The 13,596-nt window shown below is 39.3% G+C and overlaps 2 protein-coding genes across 2 annotated transcripts; both read right to left on the bottom strand.

The window, feature by feature from the left end:
- Window positions 1–222: 222 nt before the first annotated feature.
- Window positions 223–1,116, bottom strand: LOC125383596. The gene has a single exon (XM_048402177.1). The coding sequence runs from the start codon at window positions 1,114–1,116 to the stop codon at window positions 223–225; it is 894 nt and encodes a 297-aa protein (XP_048258134.1).
- Window positions 1,117–2,658: 1,542 nt separating this feature from the next.
- On the bottom strand, window positions 2,659–13,082 carry LOC125383629 (transient receptor potential cation channel subfamily V member 3-like). The gene is made up of 2 exons (XM_048402224.1): window positions 12,977–13,082; window positions 2,659–6,624 (listed from the first exon to the last, which is right to left on the bottom strand). Exon 2 carries the CDS (start codon window positions 6,606–6,608, stop codon window positions 4,407–4,409), a length of 2,202 nt encoding a protein of 733 aa, XP_048258181.1. The 5' UTR covers window positions 6,609–6,624; window positions 12,977–13,082; the 3' UTR covers window positions 2,659–4,406.
- Between the last annotated feature and the right edge of the window lie 514 nt (window positions 13,083–13,596).

The raw sequence follows: 13,596 nt of genomic DNA, 5'->3' as shown, positions 1-13,596 counted from the left end.
TATTATATTTCATGCATCATGTTATTAGGTGTATATATCATACGTAATTATTCATTTAGACAAATCATTGCTTTATGGTTTCGAAGAAAATATTTTAATATTTTCGTAGATGATTCGAGACTTTCGGGGCTGATTAAGAATATGTACGAATATGTAAGAATTAATATCCGTGGTCATTCGGGCTATTACATGTCGTAGTGAAACAGGGGTATATGTATTGCACTATTCTTGGTCCCACGAAATGCCCTCGTCGTCAGATTCGGAGTCTGTGCTGTCACCTAAATGAACAACAACAGGCTGGACAGTATCTGGTCGGATAAAGTCTTGTTTCCAATACTCTTCCTCAACTTTGATAACATGTTGGACACAGTTTGCCCAACGTACATCTGTAATTTCTCCCATCCCTATCAGGACAATCTGCTTGACGTCGGCAAGCTTGAAGGTCTTATTTTGCCGTGCGACCATATTTTTAAAATCACCCCAGATTAGTTCGATGGGGTTCAAGTCATAATGGTAAGGAGGAAGTCTAAGCACTTCGTGACCGTGTTCTCTCAACATGTTGTCAATCAAATAAGAGGGCGGGGGTTTGTTCTGAGGAACCAGTTGGTAGTAGTCAGTTGTTTTGGCTTTCGTGGGCCGAGCAATGCTTTTGTTGTCCAACCACTGACATATCTCACCTTTGTTGGAATTTGAGGTTAGACAACGGTTAATAGGATCTCGACAACTGTGATAGGGAGCATTGTCCATAACCACCAAGGATTTATCAGGCAGTGCTAAGAGGAGCTGCTCCTCAACTTTCGCAGTGAAAACCTGACTATTCATCTCGGTATGGTAGTCTCCGCCATCTGTAGATCTGGATCTGAACACTAGATCACTGCCAGGGAGGAAACCTCTGTGGGAGCCTGCATGGAAGACAATCACGCGCTCCCCTTTACCAGGAGGGGACCTTGCGCTGTGGCTCTCTGGTATCTGGGTGAGACCATTGGTAAGCCCTGTGTGGCAGGCGTTAACCCAGGTTTTGTCCAAATAGACAGGTTCATAGCCTTCATCTCGTTTCTTTTTAATAGTGCGCAAATAATTGATACGCAAACGAATGATATCTGGTCGTTCACACATTGCTAGTTTCGATCCTTTCGTTTTTTTTGTACTGATATCCAAATTTGGAAAGGAGTTTACAAATGGTCTATTTGGTAATATCTAAGTCATGCTCTGTAAGGAGAATTTGTTTTAGTTTTCGTGTTAACCGTTTCGTGTTAACCGCCGAATCACGTCCCTGACAACTTTCTTATCAAAGGAATCTAACTTTAATTTCCTATCCTGTTTTGAGATGCCCCCTAAGGGATGTGCAGGGGAGCTTGTGTTTTTATGAGAGTTCAAAATCTTAACTACGGTTTATTAGGGAAGCTGTAACGCATGAATTGTTCTTTTCATGTACTTTGAAATGTCAAAGAAGGGCGAACGTCTTTCAGTTTCAGCCTTAAGGTATTCAAATATTTTAACAACGAAACCTTTCGCATCAGCGGAAAGATGCTTGCGCTAAGACATCATGAAATCTAATGCTAACACCGTATTCGTGCGTGCGTGATTCCCGTGCAACCTTTCGAGTTGAGTTGATTGGTTCAACTGTGTAATATAGCCCTGTGACGCAGGGGTAGCATTATGCAGATGGCTGTTACAATGAATGCTCGTTCCACCCTTGACGAACGGGTCTGGTTGTTGATGAAATATAGTGATAGCTAAATAGACAGATTTTTTTATTCATGCACCGATTGTCTTTAAATGTAATATCCAGTTATGTATGACTGTTTACTAATCTCATACCAACTTTGACTGGAGTAGGTCCAATAGTTTTTCAGATATTGTAGTAAACGTCGGTACCTTAAATTAACTTCCAGACTATATTTCAAGTTAAAGGAGACAATAGTGATGCTGGGTATAAACTCTTTTGAAAATGACACATGGGGCAATTTGGCTTTATCAGTTCTCCAGGGCATCAGCAAACAGACTTGCCACTCTCGGGGAACCCTGTTCGGTCACGACGGTAATGTTGGAGTCTTCGTTCCAGAATACCATCGACAACCATCCGTCATCTGGTGACAGAGCTGCTTAGTTCTATCGTTGCTTGAGGTATTCTTCTTTTCCAAGATGGCGTCTTCCCGTGAACAGATGTACATGGTACACATGTCACAACACTCAATTCTCTTGTGGGTGTTCCGGAAGTCACGTTCCTGCACCAATTATCGCGTGTTCTTCTCGAGAGTTTAAATAAAAACGATAAAAACCCTTTCCAAAATCATAAGAAATCTCCATTGTACTTGTCTCCACGTCATTACAAAATATTGAAGAAAAAGTGGAACGAGTTCTCCTAATTGGCTAATTGTCCTAGTACAATATTACCACTTTGCCTGATTTGGCTGTACATATTTTCGACAAGTGTGACATGTTGTTAATATATACCATTTGTCATGGTTTAAACATTACACCTTTTCTCCACATATATCGAAGCATTGGTAAAATCAATAAACGTGCAAAGATATGCATAATAGTGTGTATCACAAAGTTGTTATCTAGCGTTAAAATACTGGAGAACACCTTTTCCAATCTGTCACGGAGCTGTGCACCAATGATCAGGGGTGTCATAAAATAAGAACAAAGTGATAAAGAAAACGTGGTAATACGATCACAGGTTTATTAAATAACTACTAATTGTACTAATAGTAAACAATTAAAGATACATTTGCGCTCACACAGATCACAAGTTAGTTCTATCAGCTCAAATATGCAACCAAGTTTTAGCCAAACAACTCTATTACAGCTATAAAAAGGAGGCTAGCTAAAACAACACTTTGACAAGATACGGACCAGGTGCGTAGACTGTCAGTTAAGTCGGCTGCGACCAATTAACACATGAGTTAATTAACTCCACCCTCTAATTAGTGAATAGTAAGGGGGAAATAAACACCGAGAGCTCATCCCTAAAATGAGTCACTTGGACTACAAAATAGACGATTACGTCTCAATATCAACTAGTCGTAATCGACTAAAGTATCTGTCACTTTTAAACAGTTTAATCATACCACCCCTGTTTTCCACCCTCTGTCCCCAAGCAGTCATCAGGTCATTAGCTCTTCCGGGATAGGATATACAACATCGGCATCCCGTTCCATGACATTGAAACATCATGTTAACAATACACAACAAATACATGATGAGCCTAATCACTTCTCAGACATCACAAGCACAACGATGAGCGGCGTTTCCAGCTCAAACACACATGGTAATAAAACGTATCGACAACGTGAATACGTATACAAAGCTAATGAGTAAATCTTAGCGAAAATCATAAAAAGGAGTGTCAACACTATGACATAAGTCCGACGATAACTTGCACTTCAATACAGATAGTGCAATTGCTGCCGTACAACAGTCACTGTCATCAATTTGTCCTTGTGTTTGCAAGAAGCGAGTAGACAGCCCAGCCCAGGCAAAAACGACGTGCCCAAAGGACGCAACTCTGCACAGCTAGTTGCGGCGCCTTAGACGACTGGACTACCCGTCCTACAGACCCCCCCCCCCCCCCCCTCGCTGCAGATGAAACACAACAAGTTCAGACAGGCGGTATTTGGTGAATATTTACAGGAATAAAGTAAAACAAGTTACAGCTGACATCCATAATATGTATTGATTTGGAAATCGCACAGGATATACATGACAAAATGACAATAATAATTGTTATCATTTCCATAAATAGTTCTTTCAGCTGCAGGTGAAACCGTAAAGTTAAACCCCAACATCTTTGCATATTGTTTACAAGTTTTCCATTTGATATCAATGGCGTAACAATGCTAGTTTTCGGCATAGTAAATAAACAAATAGTGGTAATTTTCTGTTCACATCTTCCTAGGTGAAAGTCGATGACGTCATTTGTGAGCACAGCGACGTCCTAAATCCAGATAATAAATATACAAAATGTTCCCCGTAAATCTACCCGCAGTTGATATATTGAAGTATAGTACATGTTTCATGACGTTTTCACAACTACCATGGATATCAAACCTTGAGATGAGATTCAAATAACTAACATGAAATATTCTGCCTAGTGATAAGTCTAGAACATTTCCGGATTCGTAAACACCACATTTTGAAGCAAGTAGACTGTTCCACAAACCTTACAATAACAAATGTGTAAGTAAAAGGCGTGAGTTGTCTCACCTCACCTTTTCTAGAGATAATATTTTTATAATGTGCCGAACATTAACGGTTGTTTAAAAGGCAATTGGTTGTACCCTTTACTTGAACGAAGTCCACGATCCTTCATGTGTTTAGCCATATATAGGTTTTTGACAATGATCCTGAGTTACACTTCGTATGTGGCTTGTCACTTTTACGATGATGTCTTCATTTATTTATGTACTCTTCAAATAGTCATCAATATATAGATGCTGGATAGTTTGTGGTCCGGGATTGTGGTTTGTGCCAGGGAGTGTTGTTGCCTCCCCTATTTTACGGTTGTTTATAAAGTTGCGCAGTGATGTAGCATTCAAACTGCCATTTTCTTCAAACATGTTGTTGAACATTGAGTCTCCGTCTCTCAAACGGTCAATTATGAGAAGATATCTCGTACTGCCATAATCTGTCTTTTGCTCTGTCCCCATGGCCTTCTTCAGACATTTAGGCAGTATACCTTCAATGAATAAGACAATGGACAATCTCTGTAGCCACAACAGTTTATTTGAATTCTCAACACTTTCGCATGTCCTGGACATAATGGCGATGAGGATGTTGAGGAGGAATATTTGGATGACTATCACAGAGAAGACAAAAACTGGGATAGACCCATGCTGTGATGCTCCCTCAAGTCCATCTATCTCTGCCTGACCAGTCATCAGTTTAAACATCGTCACTAGACTTGTAGAGAAGTTCCCAAAAGCGTCAGGTTGAGTTATCGCCATCGAACTGTACATTGCACATGTAAATGCTATCATCATTATGAAAATAATTGGTATAAATTTCAGCATATCCCCAAAAAGGACTTTCTGTAACATAAGAGTAACGTAGCTGAAAGGTGAGATTCCACGGAGGAAGAAGATTGTTGACCACCAACCAAGGATCAATGCTATCACCAGACAGTAGTTGTTTGTAACAGTTACAACATTCCACGACGCGTCTGTCAGTAATGCCAAACCAAACAGCACAAATATGCACCTGTATACTCCATTGTGATGCAGTCTTGTTATATGGAATGGTTGCCACGAAAAGAATGTCCTGTGAATTTCTAGAATTACATAAAGGAGACTTATGACGATAAAGATGATGTTCAAAACCCTGAGGTTCAAGATCTGCTTCTGCGCCGGGTCAGGATCCAGGATGGCATCAACTTTGAGATCTAAATGCCAGGTGAGGATACTCATCAGTGACAGGTGAAGAAAGAGGCCAATGTAGTAGTAATGCCAGTTCTTCTGCCACTTTAAGTACACCACTTCTTGGACCGTGTAGGCGTTCAGAAACGCATAAGCCGTCGTTGTCTTCAAACTGCATATGATTTCCAAAATACTCTGGTTCGTATTTTGTCTCAATCTCTTCCAATAGGTTTTTATTCCTGAATCCTCTTTGCCTTTTGCCAGCCCCTCGGCTCTGTGGTCTGTATTCCTGTAGTCAGGTGACATCTGCAGAACAGCCTTATCCCAGGTTACCTTATCAATCTCTGTTATATCACACTCGTAGATATCAAAAACGCCGTCATGACTAGTGAAGAACTTGTATGCATCTTCCATATCAAGAATGTGTTTAAACACGTTGTCCAGACCCAACTCGGCAGCAAGATGGAGCGCTGTTTGTTTACGAGCATTTTCTCGTTGTATATATTGTCTGTTATACTTTAAACCTTTATGCTGTTTGTTCTTTCGTGCCAACGTGTCAAACATGTTGAGGATGTCACTCTCTTTTCCTGGATAGAAAGATACGTACAGGACCAACGAGTGAAAAACTGTATTCCCAAAACTGTTTGAACCTAAAAGATCAGCTTTATTTTCCAGGAGAAGGTCAACTATATTTTCGTTATGATTCAAAGCAGCAATGGACAACGGTGTCCCTCCTAACATCACAGTACCTCTTAATTTCTTTCCTACAACTCGACGTTCGATCGCCTCTTTGAGCAGATGACTATCATTCTGTTCATCTTCACGTTTGAGTTTTTTAATCATGTGTTCCAGTAATTTTTGCTGACCAGTAGTTTCACTGTGGGCCATGGCAATGACAATGTGGAATGGCGTCTGTCCACGGTAGTCATCGTCCTTCCTCTCACAGTTGATTAAACTTGGAATACAATCGACTATTTCCTCGGCAACTCTATTCCTTCTACAGCTGACGGCAATATGAAGCACCGACTCTCCTGAATCTGACGTTAATAATTTCTGATGCTTGTTCTTCTCCTTCTCATTATATCTATAGCTTGACAGTATGTCATTGTTCTTACCCTTGTCTTTGTTCTTCGCCTTGTCCTTTCTCATGATCTGGCGTAAAGAGTGAATCAAGTCAGCTTCGTCCACAGTCTTGTCCATTAAGTCGCGCACAAAGTGCAACATGAAATCTCTACTTTTCCGTGCCATCTTTCCCGTTTTAACCCTGTAAATAAATCAAAGAGTAACTGAATACGAGTAATGTATTGTCACACTTGTCTAATGCCTTAAGTCGTTTAAGTTCAAATAATATTGGATATTGCCTACTGATGGGTTTTCATAAAGAAGTGTTTTCAAATAGGTAATTTCTGTTTGAGGTACACCGAGGAACAATCAGAATGCAGGAACCCATAATGTCATGGCAAGAATTGACATTTCTCCTTTCATAGGGTGATGGAATATTCCGGTACAAAATTGATATTATGACGCCCGAGAGAGGCATTTTTCCAAGCACTACTTCCATGTCACAAGGACCAGACATCATGCAATCACGTGTATTAAAATATTCAATGGTCTACAAGAACAAGATTTCATGCATTCACCCGGAGTTAAAACATTCAATAGTATACAATAATCAGACAGCATGCAGTCACGCTGGATTAAAACATCAAATATTCTATACCAAAACCAGACAGTCTGCATTCACCCGTAATTAAAACATTCAGTACTCTATACAAGAACCAGACGTCATGCATACGCCGCGGGATAAAAACATTCAAAAGTTAAACACTCAGGATTAAAACATTCAGTATTCCATACAAGAACTAGATATCGTGCAATCACCCGAGATAAAAACATTCAATTTTCTCTACGAGAACCAGACAGCAAGCATTCAACCGTGATAAAAACATTCAATTATCTATACAAGAACCAGACAACAAGCATTCAACCGTGATAAAAACAATAAATTTTCTATACAAGAACCAGACAGCAAGCATTCAACCGTGATAAAAACAATAAATTTTCTAGACAAGAACCAGACAGCAAGCATTCAACCGTGATAAAAACAATAAATTTTCTATACAAGAACCAGACAGCAAGCATTCAACCGAGATAAAAACATTCAATTTTCTATACAAGAACCAGACAGCAAGCATTCAACCGTGATAAAAACATTAAATATTCTATACAAGAACCAGACACCATGCATTCAGCCGGGATTAAAACATTAAATTTTCTATACAAGAATCATACATTCTACATTCAACCGAACTCAACCCAAAACATTCAATAGACTACCATAACAAGAACAAGAGTGAGTGAGTGAGTTGGGTTTAACGCCGCTTTTAACATAATTCCAGTTATATCACGGCGTGTCAGCTTAATGTGGGAGGAAAGCCCGAAGTGATGCAGGTCTCAGACGTTTACCACTTCGGTGAAACCCAAGAGCACGGGTATGGTGCTGACAAACCTAGAAACATAATCCGGACGAATCGGGATTCGAACCCACAATCATAGGTTTCTGGTGTGCCCAAGGGACGCAACTCTGCACAGCGAATCTCGGCGCCTTAGACGACTGGGATCCCCCCCCCCCCCACACCCGTATTCAAAAGAATGTATGTGAATGTATTTAGTCCACTTGACTATGCCACTTATGTGTTTTCTTTTTAATGTGTTTCTTTAAGTATTCAAGTAATTATTATCTCGCACGTTGACTGTCATGCGTTACTCATCACAGAAAACGTTTTCTCTTATCCTCCATTGCATACATATCTTGTGTCGGAACAACGATGGTTATTTTCAATGTCGGTGATATGACGACTGAAGATTCTGAAAAATAGCATACACTAAATAACAGGTAACAACGTCATGCATTTCAAGAACTTATGTTCTCACAATAACGCCTATATATAAAAGTATGACTTCACTCATTAGCAAAACGCCGAGGACCCGGGTTCGATTCCCGACATGGGTACAATGTGTGAAGCCCATTTCTGGTGTCCCCCGCCGGAATATTGCTGGAATATTGCTAAACGCAGCGTAAAACCATACTCACTCACTCACTCACTAACTCATAAGCAAAAAATTAGCCAATGCAGCAAGGCAACACTAAGTTTTCGTAAGACCGAGACCACTATTACAGGTAAAAATTAGTCATCCAATATGATCTCTGTCTTTATAATAGCTGTGGACACTTCCTCCCCCTAGTAGACGGTGAATTGGTAAATACGCTGTAAAAGGTGTTTTATCTTTGTCCGATAATTTAATCATTATTGGATTCCTAAATAGGGTTGTGTCCGAAACTTGTTGAGAATTGTTTGGAATGTAAACGCTTTGGATTCTAAACATGTTGATAATCTAAACGCGAACAATACGTTTACCTGGTGTATTTTCTCACCCTCCTAAACACAGGAAGAACGGATCGTCAAATTCTTACATACGACTTATGTTCTAAACATAGGAAGAACGGATCACCCTAATCTTACACACGACTTCCGCTCTAAACACAGGAAGAACGGATCGTCATATTCTTACATACGACTTGTGTTCTAAACATAGGAAGAACGGATCGCCCTAATCATACATACGACTTATGTTCTAAACACAGGAAGAACGGATCGTCAAATTCTTACATACGACTTGTGTTCTAAACATAGGAAGAACGGATCACCCTAATCTTACACACGACTTATGTTCTAAACACAGGAAGAACGGATCGCCCTAATCTTACACACGACTTATGTTCTAAACACAGGAAGAACGGATCACCCTAATCTTACACACGACTTGTGTTCTAAACATAGGAAGAACGGATCGCCCTAATCATACATACGACTTATGCTCTAAACACAGGAAGAACGGATCGTCATATTCTTACATACGACTTATGTTCTAAACACAGGAAGAACGGATCACCCTAATCTTACACACGACTTGTGTTCTAAACATAGGAAGAACGGATCGCCCTAATCATACATACGACTTATGTTCTAAACACAGGAAGAACGGATCGTCAAATTCTTACATACGACTTGTGTTCTAAACATAGGAAGAACGGATCACCCTAATCTTACACACGACTTATGTTCTAAACACAGGAAGAACGGATCGCCCTAATCTTACACACGACTTATGTTCTAAACACAGGAAGAACGGATCACCCTAATCTTACACACGACTTGTGTTCTAAACATAGGAAGAACGGATCGCCCTAATCATACATACGACTTATGCTCTAAACACAGGAAGAACGGATCGTCATATTCTTACATACGACTTATGTTCTAAACACAGGAAGAACGGATCACCCTAATCTTACACACGACTTGTGTTCTAAACATAGGAAGAACGGATCGCCCTAATCATACATACGACTTATGCTCTAAACACAGGAAGAACGGATCGTCAAATTCTTACATACGACTTATGTTCTAAACACAGGAAGAACGGATCACCCTAATCTTACACACGACTTATGTTCTAAACACAGGAAGAACGGATCGTCATATTCTTACATACGACTTGTGTTCTAAACATAGGAAGAACGGATCGCCCTAATCATACATACGACTTATGTTCTAAACACAGGAAGAACGGATCGTCAAATTCTTACATACGACTTGTGTTCTAAACATAGGAAGAACGGATCACCCTAATCTTACACACGACTTATGTTCTAAACACAGGAAGAACGGATCGCCCTAATCTTACACACGACTTATGTTCTAAACACAGGAAGAACGGATCACCCTAATCTTACACACGACTTGTGTTCTAAACATAGGAAGAACGGATCGCCCTAATCATACATACGACTTATGCTCTAAACACAGGAAGAACGGATCGTCATATTCTTACATACGACTTATGTTCTAAACACAGGAAGAACGGATCACCCTAATCTTACACACGACTTGTGTTCTAAACATAGGAAGAACGGATCGCCCTAATCATACATACGACTTATGCTCTAAACACAGGAAGAACGGATCGTCAAATTCTTACATACGACTTATGTTCTAAACACAGGAAGAACGGATCACCCTAATCTTACACACGACTTATGTTCTAAACACAGGAAGAACGGATCGCCCTAATCTTACACACGACTTATGTTCTAAACACAGGAAGAACGGATCACCCTAATCTTACACACGACTTGTGTTCTAAACATAGGAAGAACGGATCGCCCTAATCATACACACGACTTATGTTCTAAACACAGGAAGAACGGATCGCCATAATCTTACACACGACTTATGTTCTAAACACAGGAAGAACGGATCACCCTAATCTTACACACGACTTATGCTCTAAACACAGGAAGAACGGATCGTCATATTCTTACATACGACTTGTGTTATTCACATAGGAGGAATGGATCATTATAAACTTACGTAAGGGTGGATTCATTATCAGTCAGGGAGTATCCTATTATTGAATACATATAGAAGTTTCCTCATCTTCATATTACACTCTGAAACTGATGGTATTTAACCATAATAACAGTCTCACGAGAACAAGCGACAAGAAGACTACACGTCCCAACGAAACCTATCTGCCAAGCAAGTGCTAATTCTTTAAAAGCCCTAACCACTGATTTTTCCAATAGAGATTATAAAGTCACTAGCTGTATTCAACGCAGTGTGTGTTCGATCAAGGAACTACAACCTCTGTCTGCTCAATTTTTACTTTACTGAATAAACCTTTGACCAATGTTCAGTGATATAACTAATTACGATAATGAAGCTACATGACAGCCTATGGCTTCGAGGGCAAATGCCACTGTTGTGTACTTGAACATGTGCTTGTAAATAATTTATTAAAGTGTCACGCACATGGATATTACACGCGAAGATATGCATTCTAATAAATATGCCTACAGTATAAGATATGTACATAGTAGTATGTACAAATCTGTTTTAAGAAGCTAAAAGACGTATGAGACTCTTCAAGCAGCAAATGTTCGTTACAAAGTGAGTCTCCATGAAAACATCAGTATTAAAATATCTGCTCCTTTGCATTAAAAATTGCCAAAGAAGCATCTGTAAAATGAAAATATTTCACTACAAAACATCTGCGTCTCAACATTCTGCAAAGGGTTGCTTCCAGAAACGGCTGTATAATATCAGTGTTTAATAGTCGAACATGTTAATACGAACCGTTCTTCAAAATAGTGGCACATAATCGGCATGCATTCCACAGGGTTGTCATTTAAAACTATCGTCAACTTGACAACTGTTGCACAGTAATCAGCTGATGGGTGAGAAAAACTGATCAAACCAATGTTGTGAAGGACCTTCCACAATTAGGACGATGTCCTGTAGCGTCACAGTGTGAAGACAGGTATGCTTTAAAAATCGATTTGCGCTAAAAAATCGTATCGTCATTGGTTTTTCATAGAAAAGATTGCAAATTGGCATGATATAGCAAAATCATATGATACACATCTTTTTGTTCTTATTTGCATATCAAAATATCCTCTATTTAGCGGCATTATTGGACATGAACACATGAACAACTGTAGATGCCAAAATAGGGAATCCACCAACGAAAGTACATGAGTAATATATTTACTTTGTGTGTTTGTTTGTTGTTTAATTCCAAGCAATATTTCAGCTATGTGACGACGATCTGTAAATAATCGAATCTGGACCAGACAATCAAGTGATTGACATCATGACCTCCTATGTAAGCAATTGGGACACGATGACATGCATGAACCAAGGCAGCGAGCCTGACCACCCGAACCCATTAGTCAACTCTTACGACAAATATGTGTTGCCGAAGACCAATTCTAACCTATGGAATCCTAGAAAGGGCATTATTGCGTTGTCGCCCTTACAAAAACAAGGAAAAAGTGTCATAATGAGCCAAAGCGCGACAGTGCGACATTTTGACTATTTGTCGCGCTATGAAAACTATTTTTTACTTTTACAATAAGGCGACAACACGTCATTTTTTCCCAAGGTCAAAATGTTCCTTCTAGGATTCCATACTAACCCTGATCAATACATTTACTGAATTTAATATAGAATAGAATGGATATACAGTCAATATTTTGCCTGTAGATATTTATGCTTGTCAGTACAATTACAATCTTGACATGCAAATCACAATACATCGACAATTCAACCAGTCTCTAGACCCCTTATCAGCCTGCCTCGCGTCTAGTGAGTGTCTGTTACGTCTAGAAAGGGTTTATTGGATTGTACAGACACTGAAGCAGTTTTCAACTTTTCAACCAAATTTAAACGATTTTTGCTTTAGGTTGATATCCTGTTGGTGCATACGTGTAGGATTCCCTTCTATTGTAAGCACGTCTCATATTTGCAGGAGATGCAGTAAGAGGATTTAATGTCTTCGGGATTTCAATATTACCATGCCCTGTTCCATATTTCTGTGTCAGCTTTGAGAAGAATGGAAATAAGAAACGTGTAGCTGCACTAAATCAGCATCACATGGACAAGTTTAAGTGAAACCCATGGAAAAGTATACTAATGGAGAATTGTACTCCTACCTATCATCCGTTCTTGATTAGATGACTATTAAAAAAATATTAAAATATAATTGCATACCTTGTTTCTGTGCGTCCCAGCCAGTGGACACTATAAGCCGAGGTCTGTTTCCAGATGGTTAGTTATACTCATTGCGCAACTTGTTTACTGTTACTGGGGTAATGACGATTTTGTTTTGCTGTCACTAAGGTAATAATGATTTTGCCTACTATTGAACAACAGCTTTCCCAGAGAAGCGCTGATTCTTAGAAATATGGCAATGCCATGAAAGGTATTAGTTGGTGATGCGTGTAGTCTTTATTCTCCGTTCCAGTTGGGAGGGAACAAATATAATCAATATTTCAAGGGTTCTATTGCTGGAGCCGCCGCTTTGATAACTAAATAATTTCAAAATAGTTGGCATTGATTGAAATGAGTGAGACACAATACAGACGGGATAAGGTATGACGGCAAATGCATCATTAAGGTAATGAGCAAAACCTTTAGAAGTTTTGGAGGATTTATGTAGAATTAGACTTTATTCAATTCAATACTATCATGTTTCGACATATAACAACACTAACTGTACAGCTAGTCAGGTACAACTGAAATGTATAGAAAAGGCGGAATATTGTCACACATTTACCTTATTTGTATATGTTTACAAAATGTGCATATATAAGTAATATGTATAAAGAAGT

Source organism: Haliotis rufescens, unplaced genomic scaffold (assembly GCF_023055435.1).
Source record: "Haliotis rufescens isolate VD_foot unplaced genomic scaffold, xgHalRufe1.0.p SCAF_25, whole genome shotgun sequence".
NCBI classification, from domain to species: domain Eukaryota; kingdom Metazoa; phylum Mollusca; class Gastropoda; order Lepetellida; family Haliotidae; genus Haliotis; species Haliotis rufescens.
The sequence above is the reverse complement of the archived record's forward strand: the minus strand, read 5'-3'. Positions and strand labels throughout refer to the sequence as shown.